This window comes from Zootoca vivipara, chromosome 6 (assembly GCF_963506605.1).
Source record: "Zootoca vivipara chromosome 6, rZooViv1.1, whole genome shotgun sequence".
In the NCBI taxonomy this organism is placed as follows: domain Eukaryota; kingdom Metazoa; phylum Chordata; class Lepidosauria; order Squamata; family Lacertidae; genus Zootoca; species Zootoca vivipara.
The window spans coordinates 75,485,387-75,509,455 of NC_083281.1; the positions used below are offsets into that span (position 1 = coordinate 75,485,387).

A 24,069-nucleotide genomic window follows, 5' to 3' on the forward strand; every position below is an offset into this window, starting at 1 on the left:
CCAATGAGAAAGATGCCTCATTGAAATCTGGGCCGAAGTAAACACACTTATAGGATTGCCCTGCTTGTGCAGCTGTGCCAGTGTAAATAAAGCTATATAACAGGCCTGGCTAACCTGTCTGTGCTGCTGGCATACTACCGGTACCTCTGCCATTGCCCCCGACTATGGGCCATTATTATTTATTTCAGTCTTTCATTTATATCCAACCTTTCCTCCAACACGAAATCCAAGTTGCCTTCGCTATACGCTTTCCGGTGCCTGCGATAAGCATCTTTGCTTAGGCGAGCCTATCTAGTTAGGTAGAATGTTGACATGCGTTCGAAATGCAAAAAGGGGCTGTTCCCATAACGAGGAGTGGAAAGGCTCCGGGAGTGGGAGGGTTAAAGGGGCGTCGCACAGGACGCCGAGCAAGCGAGAGCAAGTCACCCTCTGATGTCCTTATTTGGATTGAGACGTCAGAGGGGGCGGAGCCGCCTGACGCGTCGAAGGGAGGATCTCCCTTCCCGGAAGAAGCGGCCCAGCAGGTGCCATGGAGGAGGATCATAGGCAGTTGCTGCGGCGGGCTCGGCTGCGCCTAGTGAAGGAGTTGCAAGTGGAACCCCTCTGGGAGCTGTTGCTGCACCAAGAGATCTTCACCCCGGATATGATCGAGGAGATCCAGGTGTGCCTTTTGCTCTCTTCCCCCGTACAAGCGGCCCCTTTGTTCTCAAGGGATCTCTTCCAGCCTTCCCCAAGTTTCACTTCTTAAAAGGCTGATCCCACAGCTTGGGAGTATTTGAGGCTGTGATCCTGTATGTGCATTTACAGGAGAGTAAGCCCGTTGAACTCTGCCTTATGTCTATTTTGGCTCTTGGATTGCTTTCATTTATCTGGTGGTGAGCGCCATCCATTGTTATAGTATTTACTTTCTAGTAAACACAGATAGGAATGTGCAGCTGGGAGAAGTTTCAGGGGTGCCTTTAAATATTTTAGGCTGCTTTTCTGGGGCAGTGCCTGTCCAGAGTGGCATTCAGTTAAAAAAAAAAAAGCAGAAGATACAAATAGTCCAGAATTTAAAATTCTGAAAACATAACTCTGTTTTCAACAGAACTGAGAGAACATTACTGAGACTATGACGCAGAAAATGGACATCATTTTGAAAGTGTGACTTAAGCCAGGGATGTGGAAGTTGTGGCTCTCCAGGTGTTGTTGGACTCGGACTCCAGGGATAATGGGATATGTAGTCCAGCAAGATAGGGTGGGGGTGGGGTGAAGGTACTGCTGCATCACACTGTTGATTCATGTCAAGCTTGTGGTCTACTAAGATATCTCAATCCATTTCATATGTCAGGTCAGGTATCCCCCATCTTATATCTGTGCATTTTATTCCTGTCTAATTTGTAGAACCGTACACTTCTCCCTATTGCAATTTGTTGTGTTAGATTTGGCTCAGTTCTCTAATCTGCTAAGGTTATTCTGAATCCTGATTCTACCTTCTGCGGGACTATCTACCCATCCCAGTTTGGTGTCATCTTCAAATTTGATGAGCATCCCCTCAATTCCTTCATCCAATTAATATACAGTATAAAGTTATTGAACAACACCGCGCCCAACAAAGGCCTGGCTTGCTGACTGGTTGCTGTCTGCAAGGCTGCTCTAGATTTCAATATTGCTGCCTAGCCCTCTGCCCTCCGTTTTCATCTTCTCCAGTATGCATGCGCTGTTTGTGAATTTTTTTGTTTACAAATTCCAGCAGGAATAACCTTCATTTGTCTTCAGAAAGCAGGTACACGCCGAGACCAGGCCAGGCAGCTGGTTATTGACCTGCAGACTCGTGGGAAGCGAGCGTTCCCTGCTTTCATCTGGTGTCTCCAAGAAACTGGACAGAATGACCTGGCCGCTTTGCTGAGTGCAGGAGGTGACCAGCCACAGTTGCAGCCAGCTGATCTAAAGCCAGTTGAAATCCATCCACATTCTGAACTGAGGGATCCACGTATGATTTCTTCTCTGATCTTGTTTCAGTTGGGGAATTTTATAACCTCATTTTAGCATGCCTCCATGGTCCTGAAACTATATCTATAGAAATCAGGGCGAAAAACAAACAGAGGTCATTTGTTGTTAATACTGCAACCCAGTGTTGCGGTGTAGAGCGTTCCTGTTCAAGCTAACAACCAGCCGTACCTTTTCCCAAAACAGTGATTTTTTTTTTAACTTCAGCAAACCGTGAGATTATTTTGAGCATGCTGATACATCCCTCTTATTTGGCTAGGATGGGAAGCTATTAGAGGGAGGCTATTGTAGAACCATCTATGTGCATTATGCTTTATGAAGAGCAGGCTTGACATGTTCCCTATGTGAGGGGGGTTGCAGTTTAAAACAGATGCAAGGAAATGTCAAAAGGAGGATGAAGATGGGACTAGAGAGGGGGAGAAAATCCTGTTATTTCCATTGAGCAAATTTTTGCTCAGTTACACTATGGTACTGGGACCCGGGGGTTGTCCTAAAGCAAGAGTGGCTCACCTGTGACTCCAGCTCCCATCAGCTCCAGCTAACACAGCCAACAGTCATGGAAGATGGGAGTTGTAGTTGATCAACATTTGCAGGGCACCAGCTTTCCCACCCCCTGCCCTAGATGATTCTTGCTGCTATGCCGCATCTGTGCAGTGTTTACAAGGAAAGAAAGTTGGCTTCTTGTATTGCATTGCTCATATGAAACTTTATACCAGTTTAATCATTAAGGGTCAGGTTTAATTGTACTGTGGTTGGCCTGCAGTTGTTGCAGTGTGAATGCATCCCAAAAGCATCAAGCCCATAATGACAGAGCAGTTACTTGGAGTGCATGCGTGCACATCCCGAATCTTGGCACCACATGAAACTTGTGCAGAAACACAGCAGTCCCTATCCTTGCAGGTATTACGACTTCTGGAAATTTGCCTCTTCCTGTTCAAGAACTAAATGAGAGACGCCAGATACTGTCCCATGACATCACGGCTACTCGGGGTAAGGAGAAATCAGATTTCTTATGTCAGATTTTGATTTCTTTCAAATCAGATTTCCCAGTTGATGGTGTGCAACTCACCCGGTGGGTCTGTGGCAACATTCACATAACAAAAACTACCATGGAGATATCAAAATTTTCAAAAGTAGGGTGTCCATGGGTTGGCTTTTGAAAAACGGGGGCTCCACTGCCTTATATACATTAAATATATTTCTAAATATTTATATTTTGACCTTTGCCTCATTCTCTAGGCTCTGTAGAAGAAAATACCAGAAGGACCTCTGAAACGGTTAGCTTATTACCATTTCTGCAATCAACATATTTAGGGTTTGCTTGCGGGTGGGTGGGGATTGGTAGCCCCCTTAATTTTTGTCCACCTTAATTTTTTCTGTGGCAGCTCAGAAGTGTTCCACACACAGTGCTTAGACTAGTGTGATATGTTGGCCAGAATCACCAGTGAGCATGTTTAGGGAAGTTTTTAATGACTGATGTTTTAATGTATTTTTAACCTTCTGGGAAACCCAGCCATATGGGCAGGGTAGAAATAAATTATGATGGTGGTGGTGGTGAACTGGGTGAATTTTTTTTAAAATTGTATTCCATTTGTCTGTTAGAACACACTTATAAAAACCTTTGCAAACATATGAACAAGGTTGCCTTTATCCCATGATGGCACAATACTGCCTAACATACCTCAAGAAGGGCCCTTTCCTAAAACCAAAGAATTGTAGAGTTGGAAGGGACTTGAATGTGAGAAACAGCAGCCCTTGGGGGGGGGGGTTTCATCTAATTCAACCCCTTGCAATGCAGGAATCGAATCCTGGCACTGCTTCTTGAAATCCTTTCTAATGGGGATGCTCGGGATCTATTATTATTATTATTATTATTATTATTATTATTATTATTATTATTATTAACTTATACCCCACCCATCTAGCTGGGGCTCTCCAGCCACTCTGGGCATATTAAAAACACAATAAAACATCAAACATTAAAAACTTCATTAAACAGGGCTGCCTTCAGAGGTCTTCTAAAAGTCAGATAATTGTTTATTTCCTTGACATCTGGTGGGAGGGCGTTCCACAGGACGTGGGTGCCACTACCAAGAAGGCCCTCTGCCTTCTGGGGCCTCCTGCTCACAGAGCCTGACCTGTTGTCCTCTCCCTTTGAGACATACCCTTGGGCCTTGCCCCTGTGGGTTGTTTAATATATGGAAACTTGGTCTTCTCCCACCTCCAGCTAAACCAGCAGTGGGCAACCTCAGTCGCAGGGCCCAAATACGTGTCTCCTGGCCTCTCTCACCGGCCCTTGCAGCTCTCTCCCTAGGCTCTGGGGTGGGGAGCCTTTTTGGTGGGCGGGCCCATCGATTGACAGCACTTTCATGCTCACCTTTCTCTCCCGGACGCTTTTGATGGCAAACAAGCTGGTTCTCGCTCCCACCTCCTGTGTTGCGTGACAGGTTTACGTCCTGAGAACGGACCCCTGCGGCTACTGCCTTATCATCAACAATGTGAACTTCAGCAGCTCCTCTGGCTTATCCTCCCGGGCTGGGTCTGATGTGGACTGCGAGAAGCTGGAGAACCGCTTCAGATCCTTACGCTTTGAGGTCTTGACCCGACGGGATCTTAAAGCTCAGGTGAGAATTTCAGAACCATCGCAGAAAACAACACAGCCTTGAGCAGTACTGCATTGGGCTGCTGTTTCTCACATTCAGGACTCCTGTTATTATTATTATTACAGTCGTACCTTGGATCCCGAATGCCTTGTGAGTCGAACGTTTTGGCTCCCGAACGCCGCAAACCCGGAAGTGACTGTTCCGGTTTGCGAACATTCTTTAGAACCTGAAACGGGACTTCCGCGGCTTCCTGCAGCCAATCAGAAGCCACGCTTTTGTTTACAAATGTTTTGGAAGTCGAACGGACTTCCGGAACGGATTCTGTTCGACTTCCAAGGTACCACTGTATTATTATTATTATTATTATTATTATTATTATTATTATTATTATTATTATTACAGTATTATTTACCTGCCCTTCACCAGCATGTCCCAGGGCAGGTTACAATGATTTCATGATTCAGATTTTTTTAAAAAAATATTGGCCCCTAGAAAGACAGGATGCTGGACTAGATAGGGTCCCTTTGGCCTGATCTAGTATGTCTCTTTTTCTGCTTTATTTCCTTAGCGATCACTAGTCTTGACTATCACAAGCCCCCAAGGAATGTTTCCTTGCAGTGAGAATTCCAGCCCCACAGCCAAACGGGGAACCCAAATAAGGAACAGGAGCTGGAAAGGGGATGGTGGCACTTACCCCCTCATCCATCATCTCCAGCCGACAGTGTGGGAACCTGCATGATTAAGGAGTGCATTCCTTCCCGTAGGCTTCGACTTGATGCTTTCTTTCAGCAGTTTTGACAGCAGGGTGGGGTTTCTAGAGGGGGTAAAGCTGAGGTTGCAAGCTGTGTTGATGTGGGTGTCCTTAATGTGAGACCTTTGGAAATATCTGCAGGAAATTGTCGCGGAGCTGCAGGGCCTGGCCACGCGAGATCACAGCTCTCTTGATTGTTGCCTGGTTGTCCTCCTTTCCCACGGCTGTCAGGTAGGAGAGGCTGGTGCTCCATTCACATCCTAGGATTGTAAGATCCTTGGGGCAGAGAGCTGTCTCTTTGGATAATGGTGCTCTTCAAAATTCTTTTGAAAAGAAATCTAAAATCGCTAGTTGATCCATTTTTATATAATTGAATGAGTCTGCATATATTTCCATATTAGGAAAAAGCTAGTTTGCACCCCAAATTTTTAAATTTGTTTTTATGGTCGATGCTTTTATAATTTTACTATTAAGTTGCTTTAGCATGTTCCGTGGAAAGCAATTCATAAATTGATCCTTCTCGTAGCCAAGATGGCAACATTCACCCACATGAGGGCACTGTTGGCAGGGTTCAGGGGAGACCCCTAAATGCTTATTGTTTGAGGAAGGGAGGAAAAAAAGATGGAATGGCATAGTTTGGAAAAGGGTGCGGCTGGCTGCAACCCTGAACAGGAGCACTAAGGAATTTAATACATAACAGGCACTTTCCAAAACAATATGCTATCCTTTGAAATTCACACTTCTCCAAATTTTGCAGTGCAGTTCTCTAGCTAAGTAAATGGTTTTATCCACCTAAATGCTACTTAGAATAGGCCTGTTGAAATTTATAGACCCAAGTAGCCACGTCCATCAATTTCAATAGGTCTACTCTGAGTAGGAGAAACATTGGTGACAGCACAATGTTTTTTGCACTAGTTGTAGCCTCTGGACCAGGGATCCCCAAACTAAGGCCTGGGGACCAGATGTGGCCCAATTGCCTTCTAAATCCGGCCCGCGGACGGTCCATGAATCAGCATGTTTTTACATGAGTAGAATGTGTTCTTTTTATTTAAAATGCATCTCTGGGTTATTTGTGGGGCATAGGAATTCATTCATATATTTTTTTCAAAATATAGTCCAGCCCCCCACAGGGGCTGAGGGACAGTGGACCGGCCCCCTGCTGAAAAAGTTTGCTGACCCCTGCTCTGGACCATCTTCAAGGGCACCCCCATGTAGGGTGCATGGCAGTAGCCATGGTGGAAGGTCTAGGAATTGCTAGCCCTTTAAATATATGGCAGCTTTTAAGGCCACCTACAAGGAAAGAGACATCAGAGATGGCTTGGTACCTGGAAATGGGAATTTATTTGGATACCGTTGCCAGCCACCGGTTCTCTCCTTGCAGGCAAGCCACATTCAGTTTCCCGGTGGAATCTATGGCACAGATGGGCGGTCCATCGCTGTGGAAAAGATGGTCAGCTACTTCAATGGAACTCATTGCCCCAGCCTGAGAGGGAAACCCAAGCTCTTCTTCATTCAAGCTTGTGGAGGAGGTGAGTGTGTTGACAGGGCTCTGGGAACTCAGAGTCCAGGACCTGGAGGGAGTTGTCCATTGTTCTGAGAGGACCAGAACCAGGCCAAAGGAGGCCAGGGGCTAGTGCAGGCTTCCCCAAACTCCGGCCCTCCAGATGTTTTGGACTACAATTCCCATCATCCCTGTCCACTGGTCCTGTTAGCTAGGGATCATGGGAGTTGTAGGCCAAAACATCTGGAGGGCTGCAGTTTGGGGATGCCTGGGCTAGTGTGTCACCGAAACTAGGTAGCGTTCAAGATTCAAGGTGTTTTCAGAATGAGGAGTGAGTTAATAGCTTAAGAGGAGCTGGTAGGATTAGGCCAATGGCCCATCTAGTCCAGCATCCTGTTCTCACAGTGGCCAACGAGATGCCCCAAAGGGGAAAACTCAAGCAGGACCCAAGCACAAGAGCCCTCTCCCCTTCTGTGGTTTCCAGCAAATGCTATTTAGAAGCTTTACCGACTCCATCTGTGGAGGCAGCGTAATAGCCATCATGTCTAGAGGTCACTGATAGCCCTCTCCTCTATGAATTTGTCTAACCCTCTCCCCCACTAAAAAAAACTTTTAGTGAAACTTTTTCATCATGCCATACAATGAAAAACAAACTAATCTAAATGACCCCCCCCCCAAAAAAAGGAAAGGGGGGAATATAAAGTGCTCTCTCCAAGGTAGATCTTAACCCTTGTCTCCACAGAAAGGGGTGGACCCTCTTAAGCTCTCACCTGAGAGGTTCCCTTTCTTCTCCCAGCCTCCCACCTGGGAGATCTTCCCTTCCCTGCCTCTCACACCAGGGTCCTTTGTCAACTACCCATCACCATCAGGTGTGTAAAATCCCCAGCGTGACCCAGAGGACATCGAAAATAATAGAAGAATGAAAAAAAGGTGATAAATAAAAAGGGCTTCTGATTCTCCACCTGTCCTTTACAGGTAAAAAGATTATTCAAAGTATTCACTCTAGGATGACGTCCAGCTATTACTGCTCCTGCTAAGTGATATTTTCCCAATCTTCAGACCCAAATGTCTCAAATTCATTCATTTCTCCTTCCACACAAAAAGTCTAAAAGGGGTTCTCCAATTAGTATTATTGATAAATGTCAGCAATCCTCTTCCTCCACTCCGACATAGCAACTTTACCTCCAATAACATCAACCACCGTTCCTTCACATTGGGAAACAACAAATCCTTTTCGTCTTTGTTAACACTGTCTACCCTGTAGCCATATATTAAAACAACACTCCATATTTATTTGCTTATTGTAGAATAGTTAATTCACATCCGGTTCTGTATCTTCCGATCCTATTTCCTCACGGCCATTATTTTCCATACTAATGTTTTTTAAAAAAATATTTAAACACGCTGTTGTATGGTTCATGTATTGTAGATGTTTTTTGAGAGGTCTATGTGCTTGGGTTTTCTAGAGAAGAAGGACCGGGGGTTTGAAGTGGATTCTGACCCTTCTGCTGTAGAGTCGGATGCATCTCCCTTCCAGGTGCCTGCAAGAGACACTGATCAGACAGATGCTGTTGCAAGTTTGCCCACCCCTAGTGACATCCTGGTGTCTTACTCTACTTTTCCAGGTGAGCAGCAGCAGCAGTGAAGGGAGGCAAAAATCTGCAGGTGCTTGCAGAGTTTCCTTCTTTCAGATTTTGCTTTTGGGTGGCAGTGGTAAGGATTCTGCCTTGCTCCCTCCCCTCACTGATAGATTCAGAGTTGATCAGCACATGGTAGGCTGAAGCTGTCCCCCCCAAAAAAAGCAGGTGCTTTCCCAGAACTTTTGGACGGTATGGGCCTCACAGAAGGAGCCCCCTATCCATTTGATGCACCTTTGCATGCTATGAGGGGTGAAAGGGGTGTTGGCCTGTGATACTTCCCAAATGGCAAAAATTTAACAAGTGTCTAATGTTGAGGCCCGAGGCCAAACAGCTCTGCTGTTCCTCACCACCACGGATCAGCCCTGCTGCCCGGACAACTTTCAAGCATGTATTGTCAGTCATAAGGACTAGACACTTGTTTTTTTAAAAAAAAAATATTGCTGAGATTCTTAGGAAGCTGGCTTTTTGCACCCAGTTCCGCTTTCTGCAAGCCTTTTCTGTGTTTCTGTGAGATCGTGGGATCCGCACAACTTCTCACTGGTTTTCCCCTGATTCCTTTCTTGCAGGTTTTGTGTCCTGGAGGAATAAGCGCACAGGCTCCTGGTATGTCGAAACCCTGGACCACGTGTTGGAACAGTATGCCCATTCCGAAGACCTGCTCAACATGCTTCTGAGGGTAAGTTCTGCGTGCTTGAGCTGGGAGGCCTGGCTTAGGAGTTGGAAAGAACTCTACAATCTCCCCTAGCCTCCTTCTTAGTACAGGATCTGCAGTGCAGGATGCAACCTCAGCGTTACTCACAGTTGGCTGAAGTAGAATGTCAGAGCAGGGATTCATAACTGGATAATTTTATCCCTATGGAAATGAGGCTTCTTACTATCTATGTATTGGATTCAAAGCTTGTTTACTAATTATGTTGAAAAAAGTAAGAACTTGGTTGTGTGTGGGCTCAGAAGTCTTCTAAGCTGTGGAATTATATGTGTGCTGTGAAGCAAAAAGAACAAAATATTGTGGCTTAATGTCAGAATTAATTTAAGGTCTAGAAGCCAACCCTTTTGAGGAATGGTTGAAGAAGCTGGGTACTTTCAGTCTGGAAAAGAGGAGACTGAGAGGAGGTATAATAGCCAACTTCAAATATCTCAAGGGCTGTCACACGGAAGAGGGAGCGAGCTTGTTTTTTCCTGCTCTGGAGGGTAGGACTTGAGGCAATGGCTTCGAGTTACAAGAAAGGAGATTGCAGCTAAACATCAGGAGTAACTTTCTGACAGGAAGAGCTGTTCGGCAGTGGAATTGTCTCCCTTAGGAGTTTGTGGAATCTCCTTCCTTGGAGGTTTTTAAGCAGAGGTTGTTTGGTCATCTGTCATGGATGCTTTAGCTGAGATTCCTGCCTTGCAGGGAGTTGGACTAGATGACCCTTGGGGTCTCTTCCTACTCTACAATGCTATGATTCTAAATAAATTTGGACAAAGTCGGACCAAAGCTGAGCTGTGGACCTTCCACCAAATTTCCAGTCTCTTGCTCCACCTAGCCATCTGTCATCTGATGCTTGAAACATCCCTTTTGTTGATGTGATGCTTGTGTGTAAGAACAGGTGGAGCAAATGGTTTCTCCCTTCTCTCACCCAGGTAGCAAATGCTGTTTCTGCAAAAGGGGAATATAAGCAGATGCCTGGCTGTTTCAACTTCCTCCGGAAGCGATTCTTCTTCATGGCCAAATGAAGCCTCGGCAAAGCTTTGCCTTTACCAAACCCAAGGGAAGATACCAGCCCCTTCGCAGAAGATGTCAAGCAGTCAGATGCTGCTGAAGCAGCTGTCTTGTGGCTGGGAAAGGGAGCCTGTGTCCCTCCAGATGTTATTGGACTACAATTCCCATCATGCCCAGCTAGCGTGGCCAATGGTCTGGGATGACTAGAATTGCAGTCCCAACAATATCTAGAGAGCTGCGGTATCTCCAGATCTTACGGATTTGTTTCCTTTGTCTTGAAGCCTTGAGAGCAGCAAATTTCATCACTCTACAAAGACTCCTCTCTTCTTTTTCTGGTTTCCGAATCGCCCATTGATCCTTGAAGAAAATGGCCAGGGAAACCAGTTTGCATCAAAAGCCTGCCTCATTTCACCGTGTCCTCCAGCTATTTAAGATCCCCCCTCTCTTACTTTTTTCTGTGTCTATATTGAGGGCATTCCAAATTGCTTCTTTCAGTTGCTCGTTCTCCTTTGCAAAAGTGCTTGAGAAGAAGCCGCAGCTGTTAAGCCAGCTAATGTTGGAGGTGTAAACAGGCCGCAGATGAATAATTGAGGGTTGTCCCCAAAGTTAGCCCTACTCAGAGTGGACCCATTGAAAGGAATGGAAATGACTCACTTAGAGCCATTGTTTTCAGCATATCTACTCTGAGTAGGACTTGGTCAGCTACAACCCCATAATTTAAAAAAGCACTTCGCTGGGGGAAGAGGATGCGTACGTTGTGTGTGTGCACGATTAAATCTTTATTTCTGCGCAGTCCGTCTTCGTTCCTTATTTAAACTCTGTTGCCTGTATGGATGTCTATGAATCTGCTCAGTGGCAGGAGCAAGGATAGAGCATGATCTGAAGAGCATCCCACATCCTGATAATTTTGACAGTTCCATGCCCTTGTGGCGTCTGTTCATGCCTGTTTCAGTTTTTCTTTGCAATGTCTGCTGAAACTTTTAAGAGTCTGCTTTACCTGAAACTTGAGCCATCTTTAGGGTGCTTGTCTGACAAATTTACCAAATATGCCCACTCAACTGCTTAGTTCTGTGGAAGTGGTACTGTTACAGGTGCCACATAATATTCATTCTGCATTTGTAAGAAATAAATCTTTTAGTGTGGCTGCGCCTGCAACTTTGGAACTCCCAGCGACTTCCGGTTGGTCACAGCGCCATTGAAGTCGGATATTCTCTCATCGGAGAGGATCTCGGCGCTTCAAAGGAGGGGGCCACCGTCCCAGCGAGACGGACCCCCGTGAAGAACTCCAAATAGTGCGTTTTGGAGGCAGATCGCTTGGCGGACCTCAAGAGCGAGCTCTCCCCCCCCCCCCGGCAAGGCTGCAATTTGGAGCCCCTGAGAGTGGGGGGGATTGGAGCTGCCTTTTTACTCGGAATAACAAGGAAAGAATTGCCAAAGAAAGATGTTACTTTTTTCTGTATGCCACAGCAGCAGCTAGGATTGTATTAGCAAGGAATTGGAAATCCAAAGATCTACCTACTGTGGACGACTGGCAGATGAAGCTGATAGAATTTATGGAACTATCTCAACTGACTGGGAGAATCCGAGATCAGGGAGAGGAGACGGTGGAAGAAGACTGGAAGAAATTTAAGACTTATTTAGAGAAGAAATATAAGATTAAAAATGGACAATAAGGGAAGTGGAAGTATAAAGAGGCTGAAGAAGCAATTAGATATACAGTGGTACCTCGGTTTATGAACACAATTGGTTCCGGAAGTCTGTTCATAAACTGAAGCGTTCATAAACTGAAGCGAACTTTCCCATTGAAAGTAATGGAAAGTGGATTAATCCGTTCCAGACGGTCCGCGGAGTAACCGTTCATAAACTGAAGCGAACTTTTCCATTGAAAGTAATGGAAAGTGGATTAATCCGTTCCAGACGGGTCCGCAAAGTACTTAAACTGAAGCGTTCATAAACTGAAACATGGGTGTAATTGGTTCCGGAAGTCTGTTCATAAACTGAAGCGTTCATAAACTGAAGCGAACTTTCCCATTAAAAGTAATGGAAAGTGAATTAATCCGTTCCAGATGGGTCCACGGCGTTCATAAACCGAAAATTCATAAACCGAGGTGTTCATAAACCGAGGTTCCACTGTAGTAAGGAGGAAATAAGATTAAATGTAAAATAATCATTACGATTTCTAGATCCAAATGATATTTTGAAATATGGGAAATTTGTGGTTAAAATGGATCAAGAATAATATCTACAATGAGTAATTTAGAAGAAGAATGGATTTAAGAATTAGAGAGTGCTATATTTGTTATAAATAGAAACGTGGAAGGGGGGGATAGAGGAAGTCGATAGAGTAAGAAATTATATTGGAGCACTACATTGTTAAGGAAATAAAAGTTTGACAATATGGTTGCTCAAGTGTGAATAAGTACTTTTCTATGTTTCCTCTTTTTTATGTTTTTGTTTTTGTTTTTTGTATTCCCCCCCCTTTTTTATACCTTTTGTATTTGTTATAAAATCAATAAAATATATTAAAAACTTTGGAACTCCCTGCCTATTGACATCGGGCTGGTGTGTTCACTGTACTCTTTTCGACACCTGCTAAAAAACGTCTTTGTTTAGGCTAGTCTACCCAGATATGTAGAATGTGGACAGGTGTTTTAATCTGTTTTTAATTCAATTTTCAACTGTTTTTACTGATGATTTTATGGCATTTTTCTTTTGTAAATTGCATTGAGGGTTGCTTTTTTATTTTTTATTTTTACAATGAGACTGTATATTAATTTTATGAAATGAAAAATAAAAAAACATGATGTTTTTTACTTAACAGCTGCTTGGAGAGTCCTTGCATTTTGGCAAATGCATCCCTTCCTGACAAGTTACCTTGGTTGTCTCTATTGAGACAATGTGGTCATTGCCTTTGCATGTATTGGAGAAATTTCTGCTGGTGTGTGGGTGAATCGGATGCATGCAGAGTGAAAAGCAACCTTTGGTTCCGCCAAAGGTTTTACTTTTGTATTTGCTACTTTTGTGTTTTTGACTGTTTTTAATTCTCTCGTGCATTAAATCACCTTGAGGCGGTGGCTGAGAAGGCCAGTAATAAACCAGTGTTAATAAGAACTGAATAAAGCACCCTAAATCAGCCGGCGAGGAGATGCCACCATGTACCTGAGCAGCACATGTTGAATTTTGTAACCCCTCATCGGAAGAACTGGAAAATGCTATTTAGCATGTTGCATTGGGCAAAGTGGCGGTGAATTGAAAAGAGGAGATCATAGATACAAAAAAAAAAAGTGCTCCCAGCATCTGGGACTGGACACTCTTGCATGGATTATTGCAATGTTTGCTTTTGTTTTATTGTGCAACTGGTACCCTATTATTCTTAAGATGGTGTTCCTGGCCGATTCTCTCTGGGCTCCAACACTCCTTCCCTTAATACTGTGCCATTACCTACAGACAATGCAAAAGAAAGAGGAAATGTGAGCATTCGTCTCAAAAAGCAAGAAGCATTGGCTCATTTGCCTTTGCATATATTCGTTTTTTTAAAGGTTTCATCTGTATTTTTATCATTTTATGATGTTTGCTGATTTCATCTGCCTTTTCGTATGCATATTTTATCATCTCTTACATAAGCCACTTAGAGGGCGTTTTTTGTTGTTTTTAAAAAAACAAGCATTGTATAAAACTTGTAAATTGCATTTTTGTGGCATGTCCCCCCCCCCCACTCCCTTCACCCCATTTGTCTCACATGAGCTGGTTATTGCAGATGGCAATGGTGGGATAGGGGCTCGAGATGCATATAATGGCTATGACTGGGGACCTGGATTGGCTGCCAAAGACCCTCCTTTCGAAACCAAAATCTCTGCAGCCGTCTTTCGCCCATATCCACCCTTGCTTTGTGTTCTAAAAGCAGGATGGGCAGATAAGAGGCATTAGAGATGCCTGCTAGGTTGCCCAGAGACATCTTGTCACCTGAGGCAAAGATGATCTCCTCCCTCTGCAGAAACCACACACTTCCAATTCCATGTACGAAACCTGCCCAGACTGGCAGCTGAATCTTGAGGGCCGTTTCCAGTCTGAATGTGGTGCTTACTTTGGGGAGGGCTCAAAGGGGCAAAATATTTTGTACTGTAAATGATTTCGGGGGGAATGAATTCGAATTGCATGCCTGTGGCAGCACTATGCAGAAATCAAATACAGAAATGAAGGGGGGAGGAAGGGGTGTGTGTGTGTGTGTGTGTGTGTGTGTGTGTGTGTGTGTGTGTGTGTGTTCCTAATGCAACAAATTCACATCGGAAACAGAGCTGGGGAATTGGACGCTTCAGAAATCCAGAGGAAAATGTGGGTGTTGCCTCAGTCGAAAGGCAGACCTTTTCCTGCCGCCTTTCATCCCAAATGTGTTCTGTCTCTATTGAAGCCCACTCTTGGCAAAGCATCCATATTAAGCGGCAAGGATGGCAGGCCAGCCTCAAGGTGTGCTGCTCACCTGCGCGATCCAGTCGTTGAAGGCAGAGACCCGTGTGAAGACAGATGGCTTGCGGTAGTAGTTGCACCCAAGAGCGGAACCGAAACTGACCACTCCGTGCACCTCCCATTTCCCACTAGAGTTTTGGCAGTTGAGTGGGCCACCGGAGTCCCCCTGTAAACAAGCCAAACAGAATTTGATGGAGATGCCCTGGGTCACCACAAATGCTCTCTGTTGAGGAATAGGGAATGGGAAAGTACAGGGGCATAACTGATTGGGGGAAGGGCTGGGGCTCAGTGCTTAGAGCACCTGCTTTGAATGCAGAAGGTTCAACCTCTGGCTGCTCCAGAAGGGCTGGGAAAGACCCCTCTGCAGTGCCGGATTTTGTTGTTGTTGTTTAGTCGTTTAGTCATGTCCGACTCTTCGTGACCCCATTCTTCTTCTCTTCGTGCCGGATTTACGTATAAGCTAAACAAGCTATAGCTTAGGGCAGGCTTCCTCCACCTCGGCCCTCCAGATGTTTTTGGCCTACAACTCCCATGATCCCTAGCTAGCAGGACCAGTGGTCAGGGATGCTGGGAATTGCAGTCTCCAAACATCTGGAGGGCCGAGATTGAGGAAGCATGGCTTAGGGCTCCACTCTCTTGGGGGCCCCCAAAAAAATTTAAAGGGGGAAACATTGGATGCACATTTCCCAAATATAAGATAAAAAAGAAATAAAATAAAACCTACAGTTATTATTTCATGTTATAGCAAGTTTCTAGAGACTAGATTATGAGTCTTTGTAAACTGTTTCTATAGGAACTTTTGTTATTGCCAAATGCCATTGTGTTTGCATTATTAAGTTTGTTGTGAATAAAAATCATTTTAAGTTAGAGCTTAATAATTATTTCACTATTAATATACTTCTTAATTGTATTTCACTATTAATATACTTTTTCTTAATTGTATTTCAGTTCAACAATTTGATAAAATACATACTTTGTTATGTGCAAGTGGCTTTAGATACCTATTAGGTCCATAAATTACCACATAGCATATATTCAACACAAAAAAAAACAGTGACAATTTGTTGTTGCCAAAGGACAGCTGGGCATATAAAGGGCCCCATTGCCTTCAGTAGCTTAGGGCCTCATCAAAGCTAAATCCAGCCCTGCCCCTCTGGCTTGGGAAGTTGCTGCCAGGCAGTGCAGGCTATCTTGAGCTGGAAGGATGGTTCATATATTGTTTCGGGGAGTGTGACTCAAATGCAAACCCAGCTAAATTTCACCTCCATCCCTTGTGAATGCCAGAATGAGTTGTGCATTGCAAATCTGGTTTCTTGGTACATTTTCCAATTGCAAGGCGTGTTGTTTCTGGCCACTGGATTGGGCTGCCCCTACCCTGACACCTGCATGCATGCACGCACTCACGTTGCAGCTGGAGATCACGCCGTCACCACCTGCACAGACCATGTTGGTTTTCACCGAGCTGCCCCACCAGCTGGCCTGGGAGCAGGTGGCATGATTCACCACAAGCAAGCGTCCCTGCTGCAGGATATCTGGCAACGGACCGTTTGCTAGAAGAGACCAAAGCAAGAGACTTATGAGATTGAGCAATGTCAAGCAAGGAAGTAATAGGCGTCCTAAAAAGGTGAATATAAAGGACCCCTGACAGTTAAGTCGTCAAAGACGACTCTGGGGTTGCGGTGCTCATTTCTCTTTACAGGCTGAGGGAGCCAGCGTTTGTCCACAGACAGTTTTTCCAGGTCATGTGGCCAGCATGACTAAGCCGCGTCTGGCGAAACCAGAGCAGTACATGGAAATGCCGTTTACCTTCCCGCCGCAGCGGTACCTATTTATCTACTTGCACTGGCATGTTTTTGAACTGCTAGGTTGGCAGGAGCTGGGACTGAGCAAGAGGAGCTCACCCCATCGCAAACCGCCGATCTTCTGATCGGCAAGCCCAAGAGGCCCAGTGGTTTAGACCACAGTGCCACCCGTGTCCCACGATAGGCGTCCTAGCACTTCGCTTTTTTTTTTTTAAAAAAAGCTCACCCATCCTTTGAATGTGCTCTTCCCCTGTGAAAGAGACTTCCAGTTTTCTGCCTCATTCTCAGGGAACTTTAGAAAGCTGGTGCGTGCAGTGTTTATTTATTTCATATTTATTTAAAAGATTTATAAACTGCTTGGTAGTTCCCCTGTCTTCATCCCCCTAGCACTATAGGAAGAAGCTTCTATTGTAACCTCGTTGTTGCGAGATGGCAGGGAGTGTTGGAAGTGCTTTTCTTTCCAGGAAACATTTCTGCAGGATTTTCCAGCCCCACCCGCTGCCATAGGAGCCAACGTCTAGGGGCTGAGGGGCCGTCAGCCCCCCCAATAAAATATTTGAGGGGGCCGGGAGCCCCCACAGTTGATAGGCATTGCCATTCAAATGATGTGCATGCAATGCATCACATGATTGATTATGTGGGGTGGGGCTTACCTGGGCCTCCCCTATATTTTGTTTAAGTTGGCACCCCTGCCCACTGCCCCCAGCTGCCCATGCTTGCTGATCTGAGCAAAGCCCCATGAGAAGTGTTGCCTCCTGATGTTCCCAGTGGACTTCTAATAGAAACATGGGGAGCTGGGGAAAGCTGCAGAGGGAGATAATTTGCAGAACAAACATCTCAAACCTAGTTACCTCAAAAGTCAAGTGAGTGTGACAAAAACCCTGCTCCTCGCGCACGAGAATTTCACCTAGAGATGCCCAATGGGCAAGAAAGGGGAGAATTTTAGCACCTGAGAAGAAGTCTTCTCACTCTTGGTGCTGATTGGAGCCAATCAGAGTGAAAGGAATCGACTCATAGAATTGTAGATCCCAGCTCCCTGCAATGCAGGAATATGCAGCTGTCCCTTACGGGGATCGAACCTGAAACCTTGGTGTTATCAGCACCATGCTCTAACCAACTGAGCTATCCAGGTGGTGAATCAGCCACTGAAGATTGGCTCTTAGGGTCAGTCTGGAGAAATCACATGGGAGAAACATCAAGGAGAAGTGTGCCCAGAATGTGCCCATAAAATAGTAGATCTAGCTGAAATGTAGCACATGGAGACTTTTGTTATTGCAATGCATCCATAACTATTATTGTTCTATATTTATAAAGATTGCTGTACAATCTTAGATGGGGACATGGCTGTGACTCTTATAAAGGGACCCTGCACTTCTGAGCGCATCACTGCACTGCTGCACTTTATGCGCCTCAAAAGGGAAATGAGTCGCAAACTGCTTGCAATTAAGTATAATAATATTTTTTTAATTAAAAAAAATCCATCACAACACTTACTTCTCAGCCTTCCCCATCCAGTTACGTAACAAGGATAGTTGGCAGCTAAGATACTGTTGGCTTTTGGGAGGCAAGCTGTCTGGATGCTGTTGCTCAAGGTAACATGCTGAGAAAGTTTGATGAGTGCAATATCGTTCCTGGTTTTGATGGGGAAAGAGGAAAAATGGGCATGAAGAGCAGGCCACATCCATCCGTTTATTTAAAGCATTATTACACCTCTTTAGACAGTCATGGCTTCCCCCCTAAGCATTCTGGGAGCTGTAATTTGCTAAGGGTGCTGGGTGTCATTATTCCCCTCACAGAGCTACAGTTCCCAGAGTTTACTGGGAAGAGGGACTGGTTGTTAAACCACTCTGTAAATTGTAGCTCTGTGAGGAGAACAAGGGTTTACTAACTATAGTTCCCAGGATTCTTTGGGGGAAGCCATGACTGGTAAAGTCTTATAATGGTTTAAAATGTAAGGTGAGAATGTGGCTTATAGTGCGCATGGAAACTAGAAAACCGCACCGAGGGGATTCCAGATAAATTGCCCAGGGTTTTTTCCACATTTCCTAGGGTTGGGGCAAATGAATGCAAAGACTCTGGATTAACTGACAAGCCCCTAGGCCAACAGGTGGAGCACCTTTGGCCCCGAGGCTAAATGTGACCCACACCACAAATTTTGCTGGTGAGGCTGTTCCCCCCTCAAACCACACCCACTTACCTCACACCTGATATTGCATGTGATGCCAGACCTGGGACATGTAAAGACATGGGATGATCCTGCAGCTAGAAAGCAGGATTAAACCATGCATCCACTGACAAGTAGGGGGTTCCATTTTTCTTGGTTAGAAAATGTAATTCAGCCACACAGTTTGTCAATGCTGCTGCTGGCTGTCACATGAAAAATGTAAGATTTACTCAGAAAAAATAAATGCATGACTTTGATGGCATGACAAATACTAGCATTGATTTGAAAAATAATAATATAGAAAACTAACTTTATCTCCCCTCCACCACCACCACCACTGTTGGCCACAATAATTTCTTCTCTTCTTGCTTTATGAAAAGCTATTATATTACCCATTGGTAAGTCTACTTGCGTCCCACTTTGGGTGAACAATGATTTTTGATGGGGAAATGGCAACTGATCCTCTCTCGCTGGCTGAGAGACTGTGCTTTCCAAGGTAGACACGATAAGTCCGACCAGAACTGAAGAAATGGAGAAAAAGCGTGAGGGATGAGAGTGTTTCTTTGCATAACGGAGAAGAAAAATCAAATGAGTTGGGTTGTATCCAACTACATTCTACTCAGAATAGACGCATTGAAATTAGTGGACCTGAACGAGTCATCTGCCTTGATTTCAGTGGGTCTTTCTCTGAGTACGACTAACACTTGAGGGTCCTGCTTGCTGGCTTCTCACAGGCTAGCGACTGTGAAAACAGGGTGCTGGACTAGATGGGCCAGAAGCTCTTATTATTATGAATACAATCCAGTATTTTTTGCATGTCAAACACTTTCATGGGCTACCGTTCATTTTGCCAACTGCAAGAAGAGCCTCGTTGCATCAGGCCAAAGACCCAACTAGTCCAGTATCTTCTCTCAGTGACCAATATGTGATGGTCCAAGCAAGTGGGAGGTCAGAGTCTCAGCATTCCAGGCAGATTGGAAGGCAAGAATCAGCACCTTGGAGAGGGCCCTGGATGGTGGTTTCGGAATCACAAATAAAGAATCCCTGACAGATGGACATCGAACATCTGCTTTAAAGAACCCAATGAAGGGGAGTCCACCACACTGCATGATAGTCTGTTCCACTGTTGAACAGCTCTTAACATCAGAGAATCCTTCTTGAAGTTTAGTCCATTGTCATTTGAATCCATTGGTTCGGGTCCCACCCTCTGGAACAGCAGCATATACAAACTTGCTAAATTTTCCATGTGACAGCTCTTCAGATATCGGAAGATGGCTGTCATATTCCCTCTCAGTCTCCTCTTATCCACGCTAAACATACCCAACTCCCTCAACTGTTCTTCATAAGGCTTGGTTTCCAGACCTTTGAACATCTTGGTCACCCTCCTCTGCTCACGCCCCACCTTGTCAATAGCCTTCTCCAACTGTGGTGCTCATAACTGGTCACAGACCACCAGGAGTGGCCAAATTTTCCAGAATGCCAAGAACCCCAGAGTCTTAAATGGAAGCAGCTATTTAAAGGGGTGTTGACGTACCTGATACAGTGAGCGGCTGTCATGACCCAGTTGGTGGCAATTAGGGACCCGCCACATGTGTGATGCCACTTTCCACTGGACGAATATTGAAGGGAAGCCTGAGAATGATAGACAAGTCTCAGGATGAGCTTGAAGGATGCCCAATCCTGGACCTCCCTTCACGCTACCTAAATCAGAGCCGAAACAAGTTTGCTCCTGAAATTATCCCTTTTCCAGATGCTCAAAGTGTGCATTTTGTTATAAATGACATTTGAATCTGATTTCCCCCCCTCCTTTCATTACTAGGACTTTGACAGGTTGACTTTGATATCTGGTACATTTTCATAGCTGACAAACCGGAGATGGGGCAACTTCCTGGAACTGTTTCCTCTCTCATTACAGGGTCAATGTCTCAAATTTGTGGTGGAATCCTGTTTCTCTGGCATGCATGGGAGCTCCCACCCCACAACCAGCCCTTGTCTGGAGGCACCACAAAAAACAGAGATGGTCCTGTTTTTCTGAGTCTTGGAAATTGAGCACACAGCGGAACATGGCACAGCTGGGATGGATGGGACATGTCAACCCCCACCCCACCCCCAGTCCTCAGGGAAAGAGTCCATGATGGAAAGCCAAGGGAAGGAATATTTTTCAATGCTGTTGTTGTTGTTTAGTCGTTTAGTCGTGTCCGACTCTTCGTGACCCCATGGACCACAGCACGCCAGGCACTCCTGTCTTGCACCGCCTCCCGCAATTTGGTCAAACTCATGTTCGTAGCTTCGAGAACACTGTCCAACCATCTTGTCCTCTGTCGTCCCCTTCTCCTAGTGCCCTCAATCTTTCCCAACATCAGGGTCTTTTCCAAGGATTCTTCTCTTCTCATGAGGTGGCCAAAGTATTGGAGCCTCAGCTTTCAATGCTGAGAGACAGACAATTAGTTGGACAAAAAGACTGCAAAGCTGAATCTTACCTGCCAGGGCCAGCTGTTCTGCCGGGCATCCTCCCCTCCGACAACTCTGCTTACATTGGGCTTGTAGGTTGGGACCCCACAACTGAAGGCTGCAAAAAGGACACAATGCAGACGCTCTTGGAAGGTTCAGCACAACAGATGGAGGATGGTCAAGGGAGCAAAATGCTCAGGCTACAAATTAGCATGCCTATATTGTCGTAAGAACTCTCTTTCACTCTACGCAATACCACTCCTTTCAGGAGTTGGTGGTGGCTGAGCAACTGGAAATTGGAGTGTGTGTGAAAGAAATGAGTTTTTGCTGAGTCTGTACAGGCTGTGTACATAATACTAGACCTTCAGAGCTCTCAAAGAATTCTAGGCATGGCAGTTCACTCCTCAAGGAATTACAATTCCCAGCAAATCTTAACAAATGACAGTGCCCGTAACTCTTTGAGGGAGAGAAATGAGCTCTGAACGTGCTTCAAAACTATTTTGCGTATGCAGCCTGGGTGAGTTGGAAATGCAGACCCCTCCCCATCCCACCATATCTACACACAGAGCCCACAAAATGGCTTTCAGTGCCTGAAACATATCAGAAAAGCATCCAGAGAGGTTTTCCACATATCCTAGTAGAATCAATTGTGCATCTTATTTCGAGGCTTGCCTGAGCTTAATAATACCGTGTTTCCCCTTTTTTAAGACACCGTCTTATAACTTTTCCACCCCCCAAAACCACAGGGTGTCTTATTTTCGGTGGGGTGTATTACCTGTATTTTTTTTATTACCGGTACGGTTTTTATTACGGTATGATCTGCCCGACTTCATGATCTGCTCCACGCTGCAGCCGCCTGAGGGAAAAGAAGCTCGAGGGCGGCGGCGGAGGCGGCTCCTCAGGGGCTGCTGGCTGGGAGGCAGTTCCGGGCTCGCTCCTTCCTGTATACGGAGCCCAAACTCCAAGGAGGCGGAGAAAGCGACCCACCCCTGGCCGCCTGTTCCTCCGCGTTTGCTGCGGCTCCTTGCACCTCCCCGGGGCCAAGGCGCCCAGCGGGAGAGAGGGAGAGGGAGAGAGGAGGCGGCGAGCAAGGAGCTTCCTTCCCTTCTCACCCACCTTTTTGACCATCCCACCCCTGGGCAACCGGCCACCTCTGTTTGCCTCAGCCGTCGCACACCCTTTCCCCGCTGCGTGCCCCGGCTGGAGGAACGCGGGCAGCCGGCTGGGGAAGAAGGGGCAGTTGAGGGAGGGGAGAGCAGCGGCGGGGCATCTGGGGGTGACTGAGGGGAGAGAGCCCTGGTTTGGGCAGGGCGGTGGCCGGCGGGGCGCTTTTCCTTCGCGAGGTGGGCGCTTCAAACGGCATTTTTAAACGCCATTTTCCCTCCTCAGGGCTGACTTTGCTGCGTTCCTCCTACGCGTGCGCTCCAGCTGAGCCAGGAACAACTAATTCCCGCGCTCCAGCTGATCAGCACCTCCATGTTCTTGCTTTGCCCGCGCCTGGGCGCTCTGAGCGCTCCATGCTGCAGCAGCCAGTTTCAGGCCCCGAGCTGGCAGACATGGAGGTATGTCTTATTTTCAGGGTATGTCTTATATTTCTCAAATGCTTAAAATTGCTGCCCTGGCTTACTTTATGACTACGACTTAAAAAAGGGGAAACACGGTAATAATTTATATGCAGCCCATCGGACTGGGTTGTCCCAGGCACTCTGGGCAGCTCCCAACAAAATGTAATAATAGCACAATACAACCTCACAAACTAAAAACTTCCCTGAACAGGGCTTCCTTCAGATGTCTTTTTTAAAAAACCACTTCGCTGCTTATCTGCTTGACACGTGCAGAGCAGTTTCAAGCAACATATAAGCAGCCTGTAAAAAAAAATCCTACTCTGCTGCTGTTAACAACAACAACAACAACAACAACAACAACAACAACAACTTATTATTTATACCCTGCCCATCTGGCTGGGTTTCCCCAGCCACTCTGGGCGGCTTCCAACAGAACATTAAAATACAATAATCTATTAAACATTAAAAGCTTCCCTAAACAGGGCTGCCTTCAGATGTCTCCTAAAAGTCTGGTAGTTGTTTTTCTCTTTGACATCTGGTGGGAGGGCGTTCCACAGGGCGGGTGTCACTACCGAGAAGGCCCTCTGCGTGGTTCCCTGTAACTTGGCTTCTCACAGCGAGGGAACCGCCAGAAGGCCCTTGGCACTGGACCCCAGTGTCTGGGCAGAACAATGGGGGTGGAGATGCACCTTCAGGTATACTGGACCGAGGCCATTTAGGGCTTTAAAGGTCAGCACCAACACTTTGAATTGTGCTCGGAAACGTACTGGGAGCCAATCCACGTCTTTCAAGACCGGAGTTACGTGGTCTTTGCAGCCATGTAACACCATGGTGCTCATTCTTCATTGCTAGACCATAATCGCTCCTGCTGGATTTTGAGTTGCCACCTCTCTGCGCTGCATTTTGAGAGCACCTCCCCAGCCTGCGAAGGACGGTCTAGTGTCTGACCTGCTCTCCAGGCTTCCCATTCAAACACACCACTTGCTTCCCAGATTCAGACTAGAGGTCCATCTGCCCAGTGATGCGTCTCCAGAAGAAGACAGAGAGATGCCCCTGAGGAGCCTGAATGAATGAGACGAACCCATGGTTTGCCCCTGGTATCAGAGCCTCTGAGAGAGAATGCCTCTGCATGTGGAAGTTCTGTTATTATGTTTGCTATCCTGGCCAGTAAATGGTTGGCTGAGCTCTCCTTCATTCATAATCTAGATACTCTTTTTCTGAAAGTCGTCTAAAGGAGTGGAGGCCACCTCCACGCCCTGTGGCTATGAACCGGGCAATTACACATTGCCTGAAGAAAGGCACCCTCTTATTCATCCTGAGTCCAAACCATACCCCCGTAGGCCAATGCCAGAGCAGCGAAGAGGACTCCAATCATGGCGGAGGACATCTCTGTTGAGAAGAGTCTTGCTCTCCATCCAATGGTCTTATATTCTGGGC

General features: G+C 45.9%; 2 protein-coding genes across 2 annotated transcripts; one reads left to right on the forward strand and one right to left on the reverse strand.

The window, feature by feature from the left end:
- The first annotated feature begins 498 nt into the window (after nucleotides 1-498).
- Nucleotides 499-11,172, forward strand: CASP9 (caspase 9). The gene is made up of 10 exons (XM_035117445.2): nucleotides 499-661; nucleotides 1,759-1,972; nucleotides 2,890-2,979; nucleotides 3,229-3,266; nucleotides 4,437-4,613; nucleotides 5,485-5,574; nucleotides 6,725-6,872; nucleotides 8,311-8,469; nucleotides 9,051-9,160; nucleotides 10,108-11,172. The coding sequence occupies exons 1-10, from the start codon at nucleotides 530-532 to the stop codon at nucleotides 10,198-10,200; spliced, it is 1,251 nt and encodes a 416-aa protein (XP_034973336.2). The 5' UTR covers nucleotides 499-529; the 3' UTR covers nucleotides 10,201-11,172.
- A 2,336-nt stretch (nucleotides 11,173-13,508) lies between these two features.
- On the reverse strand, nucleotides 13,509-24,069 carry LOC118087164 (chymotrypsin-like elastase family member 2A). Its single transcript, XM_035119551.2, has 8 exons — nucleotides 23,965-24,069; nucleotides 21,097-21,185; nucleotides 20,151-20,248; nucleotides 19,009-19,137; nucleotides 17,947-18,083; nucleotides 16,055-16,200; nucleotides 14,664-14,816; nucleotides 13,509-13,627 (listed from the first exon to the last, which is right to left on the reverse strand). The coding sequence occupies exons 1-8, from the start codon at nucleotides 24,017-24,019 to the stop codon at nucleotides 13,610-13,612; spliced, it is 825 nt and encodes a 274-aa protein (XP_034975442.1). The 5' UTR covers nucleotides 24,020-24,069; the 3' UTR covers nucleotides 13,509-13,609.

Bases quoted from the DNA above. Each gene is read 5' to 3' on its own strand.
- CASP9 (XM_035117445.2), top strand. From the start codon at position 530: ATGGAGGAGGATCATAGGCAGTTGCTGCGGCGGGCTCGGCTGCGCCTA. The intron at 5,575-6,724 runs GTAGGAGAGGCT...CTCTCCTTGCAG, and splicing joins TCCTTTCCCACGGCTGTCAG to GCAAGCCACATTCAGTTTCC. The intron at 6,873-8,310 runs GTGAGTGTGTTG...TGGGTTTTCTAG, and splicing joins CATTCAAGCTTGTGGAGGAG to AGAAGAAGGACCGGGGGTTT.
- LOC118087164 (XM_035119551.2), bottom strand. From the start codon at position 24,019: ATGTCCTCCGCCATGATTGGAGTCCTCTTCGCTGCTCTGGCATTGGCC. The intron at 21,186-23,964 runs GTATGGTTTGGA...TCCTTTTTGCAG, and splicing joins TCTGGCATTGGCCTACGGGG to CCTTCAGTTGTGGGGTCCCA. The intron at 19,138-20,150 runs GTACGTCAACAC...CCATTTCTTCAG, and splicing joins ACAGCCGCTCACTGTATCAG to TTCTGGTCGGACTTATCGTG.